This window comes from Odontesthes bonariensis, chromosome 22 (genome assembly GCF_027942865.1).
Source record: "Odontesthes bonariensis isolate fOdoBon6 chromosome 22, fOdoBon6.hap1, whole genome shotgun sequence".
NCBI lineage: Eukaryota > Metazoa > Chordata > Actinopteri > Atheriniformes > Atherinopsidae > Odontesthes > Odontesthes bonariensis.
The window spans coordinates 32956329-32971807 of NC_134527.1; the positions used below are offsets into that span (position 1 = coordinate 32956329).

At 40.9% G+C, this 15479-nt stretch overlaps 1 protein-coding gene across 2 annotated transcripts in view; it reads left to right on the plus strand.

Annotated features, from left to right (window-relative positions):
- pam (peptidylglycine alpha-amidating monooxygenase) overlaps nt 1-11503 on the plus strand; it is an 89327-nt gene extending 77824 nt beyond the window's left edge. The window contains exons 19-25 of one of the 2 annotated variants that reach the window (XM_075456198.1): nt 77-280; nt 661-776; nt 2911-3007; nt 4713-4763; nt 8877-9119; nt 9305-9361; nt 9726-11503. In XM_075456198.1, coding sequence (XP_075312313.1) covers nt 77-280; nt 661-776; nt 2911-3007; nt 4713-4763; nt 8877-9119; nt 9305-9361; nt 9726-9904 — 947 coding nt within the window. In that variant the 3' untranslated portion in view covers nt 9905-11503. The remainder of the gene's footprint in view (nt 1-76; nt 281-660; nt 777-2910; nt 3008-4712; nt 4764-8876; nt 9120-9304; nt 9362-9725) is intronic. The other variant, XM_075456199.1, reaches the window with a different exon arrangement.
- Nucleotides 11504-15479: the final 3976 nt, after the last annotated feature.

The window sequence follows — 15479 nt, forward strand, 5'->3', positions numbered from 1 at the left end:
TGCAATAATTCTGATGATTTCCACATCACTGCTACTCATGGAACACTGGCCACATCTTGTGTTGTTTTGACTGAAGGATCGTCAGACAGGAGAAGGCGCACACCGTTTCAGATCCCCCACAGTTTGGTGTTCCTCTCAGACAAGAAGGAGGTTTGTGTTGCTGACAGAGAGAATGGACGTATCCAGTGCTTCATGGCTGAAACTGGAGAGTTTGTCAAAGAGATAAAGAGAGATGAGTTTGGAGGAGAGGTGTTTGCCATCACCTACAGCCCTGCTGGAGGTCAGTATACTAACCTGATCTCTACTTTTCTTCTTACTCATCCAAATCATAGCAGCAGATTTTATTTTTTTTTTTTTTCATAGCTAAAACTACTCATCCCATGGTATTTTGGAAAGATATAAAATCTCTTCCTCAGATCTGGAGTAGCTCTGTTACATGAGAGAAAATCCCCTGATTATCATGTGAACACCATCAGCCCAGTTTGACAGTTGGACTTCTTAAAAAACATGAAGGAAAATGCAGGATGCAGTTATTTAAACCGTGATCCAGATAATAAATATAAGAATTATCTTAATATTTGTCAGTGTTTAACAGTTAATTTGTGTGTGTGTGTGTGTGTGTGTGTGTGTGTGCGCGCGTTCTGCCTTCATACCTTTTAGATGGATTGATTTTTGCAGTAAATGGGGAATCGCCATATCGCTCGGCTCCACTGAGAGGTTTTGTCATAAATTATTCAACCAAAGAAATTTTGGATACCTTCAGTCCAAACAAAAAGGTAAACCCTCTTAAGACCACACTGACCTGCCTTGGCACTTTCCCTAACCACAGATACCTGCCTAAATTTGACCACGGGATGGGTACATTCTCCAGCTACGACATATACATAAAACCACTCACTTCCACACATATGACTGACCTAGTAGCAGTTAACCTGCATCTTTTTGTAGTAATGGAAGAACTACCTTGCATTTAGTGTGATTGTAGTGCTTAACCTGAAACTTGTCAGTATTGTTATCCTTCTTGTTGTTTTCTTTCCTCGAACAGATTAGCATGATCCTACCAGTCTCATGTAGTTGTTCTCCAAAGGCTGCAAGCCCTTCACTCGTGTAGTTAAGAACCCTCTGTTGGTTGTAGTATATGTAGTTAATCCACTCCACATTTTTGTTAATTGTGATCCATAGCAAAATAGACTCAAATCCAGCTGCAATCTCACTGCGTGCTTTGAACTCAAAAGGAATACCTCTCAGCTGCCTTATTGTATCCAAGTAAACATGTTTATCCATGATGTAGTTACCACTAGATCTTTTAACTCTCCCTTTTTCCACATCCAACCCTAGCATCTCGTTTACTTTGTTATACACTAACACTACTGATTGGAGTATTACACACACTGTCTGTCTGGACTAACACTCCTTTTCCTACAAAACCTTCTACTGTCCCACTCACCCCCTCCTCTGCTTCTGGCTTGAGTGGATACTGAGGACGATTAGGAAGTTTTACATTGGGTCTCAACTCTACTTTCACTGGATTAGCAGATTTCACCAAACCAACATCAGCATAATTTTTAGACCACACTTGGTTTGGGATGTGAGATATCATTTCTTTCAACAAATCACTTTAACTAGTTTTTTCTGTATGGAGTCTGCATCTACTCCCCGTGTATGTATGGGTTCTCTCCGGGTACTCCGGCTTCCTCCCACCGTCCAAAAACAGCATGTTAGGTTAACTGGTGTCTCTAAATTGTCCTTAGGAGTGAGTGTGAGTGTGGATGGTCATTTGTCTCTGTGTGGCCCTGTGATGGACTGGCGACCTGTCCAGGGTGTACCCTTCCTCTCCCCCAAGGGTCAGCCCAAATCAGACCACTGACCTTCCGATTGGTAGATGACTGCTCTTCCTCCTGAACACAGTAAAAACACACACATACTTGACTGAATTAATTAATAATTGAATGACACAAAATAGGTCAATGACTTTCTGAGTATCTGGAGATGAAGAGGAAGAAAGGCCTGTACATGGCAATATGGTGACATGATGATGGATATTTGTCTCAGCACCCTGAGGAACATCCGTTTTGATATGTGTTGTTAGAGCTTCCAACAGTTCTGCTGCTTCAACAGGTGCTGCAAACCTCAGGGTTTCATTTCCAGTCCAGTCTAACCCTTAACCCTAATTTGATGCAGTTTGCAAGGTTATGTTACACACTCATAGGCTATAATTTTGGGGAAGACAGAGAAATATTTGATAGTTCAGTTCAATTTATTTCAGTTGCAAATCTTTAAAAGCTAGCAGCAACAAGCTTTAGAGTAATCAGTCTTTGTTTTAGGATATATAAAGATTCTCACCTGCTGACATATCTCTATAGAGGATGAACATCAGTCAGTATTTGAGTGACTGTCCATGCACCCATTGTCCTGGAGCATAAACTAATTGCAAGTGATTGCCATTTGGTGAGGGCATCAGTTGTCATTATGGTGTTATTTACATTACACACAAGCTGAAAAAAGCCATTCACAAATGTGTGAAACTGCTTTCTGAGCAGTCATCCTCAGTGGACATCTACTCATGTAAGTCGCACTTAGAACTGTTAGTCATGATATGGGTATACATGTAGTCTATCCAGCCTGCCAGCTTTGGTCAAGTGGTTGGTGGCTGTTGCAATACGACATCAAGATTTATTTATTATTGATTATGATGAAAAACTCATGTATCATGTAGCTGAAGAGTCCTAAAGCCAAAGAATGCACATTTCCACAATACTGTCATAAAGAATGAGGAGCCAAGGTTAATTTCCTCCTTCCTGAGTCAAAAAGACATGTACTATATATAGAACATTTGGATTAATTGATGTTGTATGATTTTTATTTTTCAACTTTGACTTTTGAATAGATCTGTATTTTCCTTCATAACAGGAGTTTAAAATGCCTCATGACATCGTGGAAACAGGGGATGGCAGCATTTTTGTTGGCGATGCAGGCAGTAAATCAGTCTTCAAGTTTACTGCTCAGAGTAAGCACATCTTTATTAAGTCTATCAATATCTAATTTTTATTAATTAGGGTTGGAAAAGGTACTTCTAAGTGGTCAGTGTCTTACCTGCAGTAGACAGCAACCAGAAGGCTCTCTGTTTAGATCAGAAGTTTTGTCGACAGGTGAGCTAAAAAAAGACTCAAAGCACATTTTTCACCATCTGAAACCACTCAAATCCCCCAAAAATTCCTTGTTCCAAGCGAACACTTTATGATGGATATTTACACCATTTGCAGACGGCGTCACTACATGGACACTATGTTGGAGGAAGCGTTAACAGCTGTTTGATGCAGAAGTGAAATGGTGTAAATAAAATACAGCATTCGCTCAGACTGCTATGACATCTTTTAGGTTTGAGTTGTATTAAATGGGGAAAATTGGCTGTTCTGGTGACCTTGTTCTCAGAATCAGAATCACTTCATTTATCCCCGAGGGGCAATTAGGAGGGCAAAGAGCGATGCAAACATTTAAGAGCACGTTTAATAAAATAAAGAAAAGAAAATAGAAAATTTAAATAAATATGTACAAAAATACACAAGATGGGTGTGATGAGCAACTGTATGGTAATTGCACATGATATAATGATATTGCACATTGTTGTAATATTGCACATCTTAAATTATTGTGACCCCTTTGAGTTCAGGAGGAGAATGGAATTAGGAACAAAGGTCGCTCTCCTTCTCTGGGTCTTACAAGCTGGACAGCGGAACCTGCGACCGGATGGCAGCCGCTCAAATGCTGGGAATAGATCGTGTGTTGAGTCACTGAGAATATGACGAGCCTGCTGCTCGTACACAGTGCTCAGGTGGGCAGCAGGAGGTCCAATAACCTAACCTAACTGCTCGGCACAGTGTCCGAGGACCCGGCCATGATGTTATCAGCACCAGGTGTGCTGTTGACCTTAGACCTCTTAAGGGGCCCTCACCACGTCCACGGTGAGGAAGGAGATGGGCGGGTCACTGGATTTGAGGTTTGACCTGATGTCAGCTAGCTGGGTGGAGTTGTTGGTCTCAAATCTGGAGAAGAAGGAATCAAGGATGTTAGGGAGAGATTCTGAGGTACTTCCGGGGAGGTTTACAGGGTTGCTGCTGGTGGGTATGTTCTCAGGTGCCATTCTCTTAAGGCCTGCCAAGCTGAGCGGAGGTTTCCCTGAGAAAATTTTTCCTCCACTTTGTTCTTGTAGTTGAGCTTGGCAATCTTAATGACCCTGTTAACCTCTTTATTGACCTCCTTTTTCTCCATCTTTCTCCCAGAGAAGAAGATCCGTATCTTTTTGTTGATGATGATTTTTAGCTCCTTGGTGACCCAGGGTTTATTGGTAGGAGAGATGGTGATGTTTTCCTCACGGAAGTTGATGTTCTGTGTAGCTTCCAGCTTTAGCTCACCTGTCAGGAAAGTTTGATTCTCCAAACTAAGAACGTTCTGACCATTGTCTATCGCAAATAAGACACTGATTACTGATGTGTATTCATACAAAAAATGTCTTTCAGTGTTCTAACAGAAGTCCTTCATAGCTTGTTTTATGTGAAATTTAAATTTTAAATTTTATTTATGCTATTTTGTTTGTTGTAGCTTTGCAGATTAATTTTCTAACCTTCTACATAGAAATCACTAAACTTGGTGTTGTTTGGTGATCTGGATACATTACCTTGTTCCAAAAAAACTTTTTTATAATAATTTCCCAGAACTTCATCGCTCAGTCAAGAAAGCTGGAATTGAGGTTCAGAAACTTGAAGGTGAGTTCTGCAGAAGTTAATTTGCTGCTGTCCATCATCCAGCCTGTTGCCTTGATGTTTAAAACAGGCAAAGAAGGGTTGTACGTGGTAATTATTAGAATACCTGCAGCCACTGTTTCCTATTCAAGCTCCACACCTCGCCATCCTCTTGATTTGTTTTATAAAACAATATTTACTACCCATGTAGTATATCCAGTTAACAGTCTCCTGAATACTTGTGTTTGTAATAATCAAATGATGCAGTACATGTTATGTTTGCTGCAACATCTTTTCTCCTATAAACAGTGTACAGGTGGAGAAGAGTAACAAATAACTAGGAGTCTAAAACCTGAATCAGTTCCAGAATAATTTGTTGTGTGGTTGCCAAAAGTCAAGGTTAGCTGGATCTCATGTTATTGAGACTGAAGAGTTAAAAACTATGTTCAGCTCATCTCTGAGAAACAATATGCTAAGTTACAAATAAACTATGATTGTGATGTTTGGTGGTGTGGCCTTGCAAACAATATGTAAAGATCTGGAATAGGACAGGATCAAGTATTTAGAAGCAGAAGGTTAGTATATTTCCATGGGAAAAACACTTCCAAAAGTTATTTGTTTGCTATGAGAATTAGCACCATGGCTCTGTGTCAGAAAAGCGTGGTTTGTCCTCCACAGGTCAGGAGGGATTTGCTGCCTTACATGGAGAAGTTTAATATATAAAGTTTAAATGAGTTGGTGCTTTGTTCTCACATGGGGGAGTAGCACAGAGCAGGAGACTGATACGTGGACTGGGGCAGCGTCTGTCCCACTGGAAGAAGGCCTGGGGGTAGACTCGGGAGTCGGGACACAGTGGAGGAATAATTTTGCAAAGCTGGTTTGTGAACAGCTTCTTCTGTCAGGAGCGTTGAGAATCAGCACATGTGACGTACTTTTGATGTGCAAGTTCCTCACCCGAACTGTAAGGCTCACACCAGCCCCCCTCTGAAATAACCGCATTTCCGTATGTCACAGCTGTTTGGATCACATCAGTTGACATCACTGTTCTAAGCTGGGTGTTTTCACTTCCATCCATTTTCATTACCTCCATTTTAGAATTCAATTTAGACATTTTACACCACTCAGCTGTCAATCAGTTTGTGAAACTCATATTGTTTAAACGATAAGAAATTATGCTGGTTTAAAAATTTAAAAAATAATTTAAAAAAGAAAATCATTTATAAAGTTTTTTTATCCATCCATCCATCCATCATCTTCCGCTTGTCCGGGGATCGGGTTGCGGGGGCAGCAGCTTGAAAAGAGAGACCCAGACGTCCCTGTCCCCGGCCACTTCCTCCAGCTCTTCTGGGGGGACCCCGAGGCGTTCCCAGGCCAGCCGAGATACATAGTCTCTCCAACGTGTCCTGGGTCTTCCCCGGGGCCTCCTCCCAGTGGGACGGGCCCGGAACACCTCACCAGGGAGGCGTCCAGGAGGCATCCTAACCAGGTGCCCGAGCCACCTCATCTGACTCCACTCGATACGGAGGAGAAGCGGTTCTACTCTGAGCCCCTCCCGGATGACCGAGCTTCTCACCCTATCTCTAAGGGAGAGCCCAGACACCCTGCGGAGGAAAGTCATTTCGGCCACTTGTATTCGCAATCTCGTTCTTTCGGTCACTACCCACAGCTCGTGACCATAGGTGAGGGTAGGAACGTATATTGACCGGTAAATCGAGAGCTTCGTCTTCTGGCTCAACTCCTTCTTCACCACGACGGGCCGGTGCAGAGCCCGCATCAGTGCAGACGCCGCACCGATCCGCCTGTCAATCTCCTGCTCCATTCGTCCCCCACTCGTGAACAAGACCCCGAGATACTTGAACTCCTCCACGACTCCCTTTGAACAGGAAGAAACCTCTGGCAGAACCAGAACCAGGAAGGGTGGCCATCCGCCTCCACCAGCTGGGGTTTGAGAGGACAGAAAAGAGGGGACAACAAACACTGTAACACCATTCAAAGGATATCTGTTGGAACAGGGAAACACGAGTTAATGACCACAATAATGTCACATGTTCATGATATCATTTCAGAAATTAGACGGGGGAAAAAGAGAGTAAAGAGGGGAAAGGTGTGACAGATGAGGCCCCCCAGCAGACTGGGCCTAAAGCAGCTTAACTATGGGATGTTTCAGGGTCACCTGAGCCATCCCTAACTATAAGCTTTATCAGAAAGGAAAGTTTTAAGCCTGGTCTTAAAGGTAGAGAGGGTGTCTGCTTCCTGAAGCCAAACTGGCAGCTGGTTCCACAGAGAGGGGCCTGATAACTGAAGGCTCTGCCCCCCAAACTGGCAGCTGGTTCCACAGAGAGGGGCCTGATAACTGAAGGCTCTGCCTCCCATTCTACTTTTAGAAACTCTGGGAACCTCAAGTAAACCTGCAGTCTGAGAGCAAAGTGCTCTGTTAGGAAAATATCTTATCATGAGATCTTTAAGATATGATGGAGCTCGGTCATTAAGAGCTTTATATGTGAGGAGAAGAATCTTAAATTCTATTCTGAATTTAACAGGGAGCCAATGAAGAGAAGCTAAAACTGGAGAAATATGATCTCTGCTGTTAGTTCTCATCAGAACTCTGGCTGCAGCATTTTGGATCAACTGAAGGCTTTTCAGAGAATATGTGGGACAGCCCAATAATCAGTCAAATGATAAATTCTGGTCAAAAATAACTCCAAGGTTCCTCACTGTAGAACTAGAAGCTAAGGAAATACCATCTAGAGTAACTATATAGCTAGACAATTTCTCCCTGAAGCGCTCAGGTCCAAAGATAACGACTTCAGTTTTGTCTGAATTTAGAAGCAGACAGTTCTTTATGTCTTCAAGACGTGCTTGTAGTCTGACCAACCTATTGGGTTCATCTGGTTTTATAGATAAGTACAGCTGAGTATCATCAGCATAGCAATGGAAATTTATGCCATGCTGTCTAATAATGTTACCTAATGGAAGCATGTATAAAGTGAAAAGAATCGGTCCAAGCACAGAACCCTGAGGAACTCCATGACTTACTCTGGTGTGTGAGGAAGATTCTTCATTTACAAGAACAAACTGAAATCTATCAGATAAATATGACTTAAACCAGCCTAATGCAGTTCCTTTAATCCCAATAACATGTTCAAGTCTCTTTAATAAGATACTATGATCGACCGTATCAAATGCAGCACTGAGATCCAACAGGACAAGCACAGACACAAGTCCGCTATTAGAGGCTAAGAGGAGATCATTGGTAACTTTCAGCAATGCAGTTTCTGTGCTATGATGCACTCTGAATCCTGACTGAAACTCTCCAAACAGATTATATCTGTGGAAATGATCACAAAGCTGAGCTGCAACTATTTTTTCAAGAACTTTAGACATAAAAGGGAGATTGGATATAGGTCTATAATGAGCCAACACCTCTGAATCAAGAGTAGGTTTTTTAAGTAAAGGTTTAATTACAGCAACCTTAAAAGTCTGAGGTACATATCCTGTCAACAAAGACAGATTGATCAAATCCAATATGGAAGTGTCAATTAATGGGAAAACCTCCTTGAACAGTCTGGTTGGGATTGGGTCTAAAACACAAGTTGATGGTTTAGAAGAGACTATTGCTGTTGTTAGTTCAGAGAGATCAACTGGACAGAAGCCGTCTGAATACAAATCAGGTTCTAAAGATACTTCTAAAGCGGCTGTACCTGATGGTACATCACTGATAATAGTGGGAAGGACTCCATCAATCTTCTCTCTGATAGAAACAATTTTATTGATAAAGAAGCTCATGAAATCATCACTGCTGAGAGTTAAAAGAATACCTGGCTCAGCAGAGCTCGGACTCTTAGTCAGACTGGCTACAGTGCTGAAGAGAATGATGAATAATTCCCTTTTGATGTGATTGTTAAGGGCTGTTCTTTGCATTTTCATTCGGTTTCATTCCCTTCTACTTGAGTGGAAACATTATTCTAGCATTTGATAGGAATGCACAGAAAATAACACTCTTAACTCTGAGGAATAGTTTTTCAAGTTTAGGCCTTTGTATGTAGGGATATCCTGTCACTGTTGTAGATGTGCGTCCATAATAACTCCTGTCACCAAATCCCAATTTAATCTTTTATCACATCTCTCCTCATGCAGAAATAGAGGCATTCGTCCAAACCAAGATGAAGCCAGATCAGAACAATTCAAAGACAGCAGCCATCCAAGAGAAACAAACTGTGGCTCAACAGTCTGAGTCAGGGGTGGAGGATGAAGAGAAGAAGAAATCTGAAAAGTCAAACAGAGATAATGGTGTTCTCCCAGCCATAATCAGCACCCTGCTTCTCCTCCCTCTGCTGCTTGTCATCTTCATTGGAGTGTTCATGTGCTGGAGGAAAAACCGTATGTATGACATGAATCAACACACCTCAGAAGTAAAAAAAAAACAATTCCATCTTAATAGTACCAACTTCACTGTAATAGTTTTTATTTCCCCTCCCCTTTGTTCTGCCCACTTTGCTTTGTTGGATTTTATGCTGCCGATATCTTGTCTGCACTCACTTTAAAATCATTTTATGTCTTTGCAGAACAATGTGAGGTGAAAGAGCCCCACTCTGTGGGAGGCATCTTGGGAAAAATAAAAGGTAAATGACTTGTGATTCTGAAGATAAATAACTTCTTTTGAATGTGACTATAACTATATGACCTGGAGAGAAAGTGAAAGTGGTTTTCTGTTGTATGCAGACTGTATTGTGACTACAAGGATCATGTTTTTCTGCACACACTGTGGGACGAATCTGTACACTCATGCATCTGTCTGTTTCTGCTTGATGTTACCAAAGAGTTTGTTGTTAAGTTCTAAAATGATTTATTATGAAGACAGTGACTGATAAAAGTCAATGCCCACTGCTCTGTAAATGTCCCTTTCTTTTCAAATTTTCCAAACAAAATATTTGTCTTCCTTCAGATATGCTTTCAATGATACCTTCATTTTTCCTCTCTGATCAGGCAAAGCGGTGAGTAGCCTGAACCTGGGAAACTTCTTTGCATCTCATAAGGGATACAGTCGTCAGGGCTTTGACCAGCTGAGTACTGAAGGCAGCGATCAGGAGAAGAATGTTGAGGACAGCAGCGACTCTGAGAATGAGGAGTACTCTGCTCTGCCGCCTTCACAGTCCTGCTCTTAGGCACCAGGGCCTAACAGCTGGTGGTCTTCTGCTTACATTGCATTGTGCTTCTTAATCATGTGTGTAACTGCCAATCCTGCCGTTTACTGTATATATTTAAATGTGGTGTTGTATATAAATTGCATTAATGATGACTCATTGTTTTTCCCTGATTGAGGTTCTTTTGACAGAAACTTCTCAGTCCACAAAACAAATATCTATCAAGCAAATCTGATTATTCTTATTATTTGATCGATTGTTGTTATTCTATCTTTTTTTTTGTTTTTAAATGTGTTATTTATTTTGAAACTATTCATTTCAAGCCTGCAGCCATCGGAAGGAGCAGGACACGCTAATTTACTTACTCAGTCGCAGCTGCTTTAACAGATTTTTTTTTATATATATATATTTCATTGTCCAAGTAAGAATGATGGTAAGTGGAATTATTTGGATATTACTTGTAATTTATTGGTATTTCAAAATGAACCGACCACAGCGCTGATGTTAAGATACAGCTTGCACTTAATTGAGTCTCTGCCACAGTATTCTTATTCAAAATGAATGTTTATTGTAGTCCACTTAAATTTCACTTCGACTTCTGTGCCTTTTTACATCTCTTTTTGCCTTTCCTCAATTAGAAAAGAAAAAAAAATAGATTCCCAGGACCCATATAGATTGTTTCCCAGGACCCATTTCTGAAATGGTGTGGTTGCTTAGATAGTTTTGAACTGTACAACAGTGGCAAGTAGGCTGCAAGGCTCAGTAAATTTTAGGTTTAACTCTGGGTTTTGTCAAAGACTCGTCTTGAATTATTAGATCGTTGCTAAACACTGAGTGTATACCTTAGAAATGTTAAAAATGTGAACATTTCTTGTGCTTCTACCGAAAAAGAAAGTTTAACAAGGACATTCTACAATAAATAGCATCTCCATTATGTAGGATAGTATCTAAGTGTCAAGAACTGTGATCAGTAATGAGACCAAAAATGTCAGTTGGAAAGGTTTTCCTTTTAACCATTACATACGCTTTTAAATCACTAAAATTAAGGTTTCATTTGCACCTCAGACTTCAAGAAATGTTCAGTTATTTGATGATATAAAGAAATTAGACAAGTGATATAAACTGAATTTTAAATGATCTACAATAATTGGTCGAGTTGAGTGGAATTAATCAAAATCTGGGAATATTTCAGGAAAATCAAACTAACAGTACAGTGACATGTTTAGCAACAATTAACATGCAAGAATGAAAACTAGTCAACCCATTAAAAAAAGACACAGGAAGCACACAGATACAGGGGTTAATGTCTATGTACTCCATCCATTCAGAAGGTCCAGTTGCATTCTGGATTCTTGGATTTGAATTTATTTACTCAGCTTTTCATTTTCAATGTTAAGATCATATGTATGTTTAGACATTCATCAAATACTTATGAATTGTTAATACTCACCAATTTAATACAAAGTTGGAAAGACTGATTCTGTGAACAGCATGCCATAGATTTCTAACAAGACCGGCACACATGGGCTACCTGATGTTTGTTGTGACACTGATTTAGCTGCAAGAGTACTATTTTAAGTAACAATGTTATTTGTGTAATAAAGTGTCTGCAAAGCATAATGGTGTCCTGGAGGTTGTGAGATCAGACCAGCCAAGCAGTTGGTTAAATGACAAATGATTTTTGGCCTTTGACATTGGTCTGTCAGATGTATTAATTCAAATCTACCTTAGGAGTTGCTTGCTCTCATACTTTTAGTTATTCTAAGTCAAAGTCAAATTTATTTGTATAGCACATTTCATGTACAAAACAATTCAAAGTGCTTTACATAAAATACAATTACGTTGTCAAGAACATTAAAAATACATAAAAGAATATAAAGAGAAACAATTTAAATGAATTTAAAAACAAGCAACAGTCCAGATAAATTCAAAGATATCGTGCAGATTTCATGCATAGACACATGAGAAAATAAATGTTTTTAACCTGGATTTAAAAATGTCTACATTTGGTGAAAGTTTAATCTCCACTGACAGTTTGTTCCACTTGTTTGCAGCATAACAGCTAAATGCTGCTTCTCCATGTTTAGTCTGGACTCTGGACTGGACCAGCTGACCTGAGTCCTTGGATCTAAGACCTCTGCTGGCTTTATATTCTCTGAAGATATCACAGATGTATTTTGGGCTTTGGGATTTGTAAACCATCAGCAGGCTTTTAAAATCTATTCTGTGACTGACTGGAAGCCAGAGTAAAGATTTTAAAACTGGTGTGATGTGTTCAGATCTCTTAGTCCGGGTTAAAACTCTAGCAGCAGCGTTCTGGATGAGCTGCATATGTTTAATGCTCTTTTTGGGAAGTCCAGTTAAAAGAGCATTACAGTAATGGAGTCTACTGGAGATGAATGCATGGATGAGTTTCTCCTGGTCTTTTTGTGAGAGGAAACCTTTAATTCTGTTGATGTTGATGATTCTGAGATGGTAAAAAGCTGCCTTGGTGACAGCTTTGATGTGGCTGCTGAAAGTCAGATCTGAGTCTATCAACACTCTGAGGTTACCAACTTGGTCAGTGATTGTAAGGTCCCGAGTCTCAAGATATTTACCAACGCTGACCCTCTTCTCTTTGCTCCCAAACAGAATGATCTCAGTTCTGTCTTCATTTAATTGTAGAAAATTCTCTCTCATCCAGGTGTTTACTTCTCCTCCAGACACTGACACAGTACGTCTGCTGGGCTGCAGTCGTCCGGTGACAGAGACACATAAAGTTGTGTATCGTCTGCATAACTGTGATAATTGATGTTAAAGTTCTGCAATATCTGACCCAAAGGGAGCATATACAAGTTAAACAGAAGAGGTCCAAGAATTGACTCCTGGGGGACTCCACAAGTCATGGCCACTCGCTCAGATTCACAGCTGCCAATTGTAACAAAATAACTCTGGCCTTCTAAGTAGGACCTGAACCAGTTAAGGACCGCTCCAGAAAGTCCAACCCAGTTTTCCAGCCTGTACAACAGGATTCTGTGATCTACAGTATCAAAGGCAGCACTGAGGTCCAACAGAACCAGGACTGAAACATTTCGAGAAGCAGTATTAAACCTAATGTCGTTTACACTTTGACCAGAGCCGTTTCATTGCTATCATAGCCAAATGTCACAGGTGCATACCCGATCCACTTTTTTCCAGCGTGCCATACAATTATCCAACTGAAGTCTTAAAACAAAAGTAAGTCTCTCCATACAATAAATTTCTTGAATGATCCCATGCCACTGGTTCAATGTTGGATAATCTGGTTGCAACCACCTTCTGGTTATGGCTTTCCTACCACTTGCCAGAAGATTCTTCAGCAGGTACCTGTCCTTATGCACGACTGTTTCCGAGATATTACCGAGATATAAAAACAACAAAAGAAAAATCTAGATCCACCCCTATTATTTTATTTATCTCGGTTGACACCTCCCTCCAAAATGACTGGATTTTCGAACAGGCCCAGAAAACATGAAAGTGGTTAGCCATAGGGGTACCACATTGTCTCCAGCAGAAGCCTCGGCTCTGTGCGCCTGTTTGTAGTGCTGTTAATTTAGGAGTTATGAAAAATCTCACTACATTCTTCCAGCCGAACTCTCTTAAAGATCTTGAGTTTGCAGTGGTCGCCCGTGTCTTACATATTTCTATCCAGGGTTAGGGTTAGGATATAGGGTGAAAACCCATAAAGTTCCCCCCGGAACTTAACTTTTTACTCGATATCTTTCGAACGGAAGGTCCTAGAGCCTCGGAAGTTGATTTATGCCTGCCTTTATTAAATGTTTCTGAACACGCCAGACATGGTTTCAAGTCTCTACGACCTTCCGTTCCGGAGATACAGCCAAAACAAAGTTTCAAATCCTTATATCAACGGAATGGTAAGTCGTAGAAACTTGAAACCACCTCTGGTGTGTTAGGGTTAGGGTTAGGATATAGGATGAAAACCAGAAAATGAATTTGCTCACTCGAAATAACTCAAAAAGTATAAGTGGTAGGGAGACCAAACTTGGCACAGAGAGACTGTGGGAGGGGACCTACATGCCCAGGGTTAGAGGGTTAGGGTTAGGGTTAGGTGTAAGTAATCTATCTCGATAGTTCCCCCCGTGACATCCAACGATGCTCACGGTTTGGTGTAGAGAACTAAAGGCAAGGCACTGGCCGGCGCTTGTCAACCAGACAACCTCTCCTCGCGTAGCATTACTATTTTGGGTCGAAACAGTCATCCGATTTGTTACATTAATACGGAACTAAGTGTTTTTGAGGTATTAAGACTAAAGCATATGCCTTTAAGAAGAAGAATAATAAGAGCGGGAATTGTTGTGAGTACAAGGAAATGTGAGCACATTTCCAACTAGCACTCCACCTGATTGGGCATAACCACAATCTCGTACCCTCCCTGACAATCCCATCAGGGAAGTAGGGTGGGAGAGAAGGGGAAGTCAGATGAGGGAATTGGTTTAAATTAATGTTTTGTTGAGACTCCCTGAAAACATTGAAGCAACAGAGTTCAACTCTTCGCGGTAGCCGAGCTAACCACGGCTGGATATTTCATGGTGTTTCAGGGGTCAAGGTTATGTGTGAATAATCTGTCTCGATAGTTCCCCCCGTGGCAACCGACAATGTGCACGGTTCAGTGTAGGGAACCAGAGGTAAGGAACGGACTGGCGCTTGTCATTTGGACAACCTATCCTCGCCCCAAGTATCACTTTTAAGGTTGAGACGGCTGTCCGATTTATGACCTTAATCCGGAAGTGAGTGTTTTTTAAGACGAAATTATTAGCTTTAGAAGAATTGGAGTCGACCATATAGGTCAAGGTCGGTGTCAGTCTGGTGTCAGAGAGTTTTCTCAAATTGGAGACAGGTCAACAGATCTATTGTCCAACTTGAGATCCTAGTCAGGTAGTTTAAACCTAAATTTGAGACACATCATCAGTGGTGGATGGGTTAGGGTTAGGGGGGGTTAGGGTAGGGTTAGGGTTAGGGTATAGGGCTAAAACCTAAAACTTTTTACACGAAATCTTTCGAACGGCTGGTCCTAGAGCCTCAGAAGTTGTTTCCGCCTGCCATAATTCGATGGTTCTGAACACGCCAGACTTGTTTTCAAGTCTCTACTACCTTCTGTTCCGGAGATACAGCCAAAACAAAGTTTCAAATCCTTATATCTCTTGAATGGTAATTCGTAGAAACTTGAAACCACCTCAGGCGTGTTCAGAAGGGTCGAATTATGTCTGACGGAAGTCACTTCCGAGTCTCTATGATCTTTCGTTCCAAAGTTATTCAACAAAAACCGTTTCGCCATTGAAATGAGCGTAACGTGGCTTTAATTTTTTTTTTAGTCCCACAGCCAAAAAGGACCCTGGGGAATGTTGTTAGGAGCACGTTTCAGGCCATTTGGAGTCGATTGGTACCTATTTCAAAGACATGATTTTTTGACGAAATGCTCATGACAAAAGGAAATGCATGGGACCGCATTTGGTGGAAAGTTTGTAAGCTATTTTGTCCAAAAAGTTGTGATTCAGTACCATAAACAGTGATTATAGTCAATAACTTTTAACAGGGAAACTACAACAGCCGGCCAGAG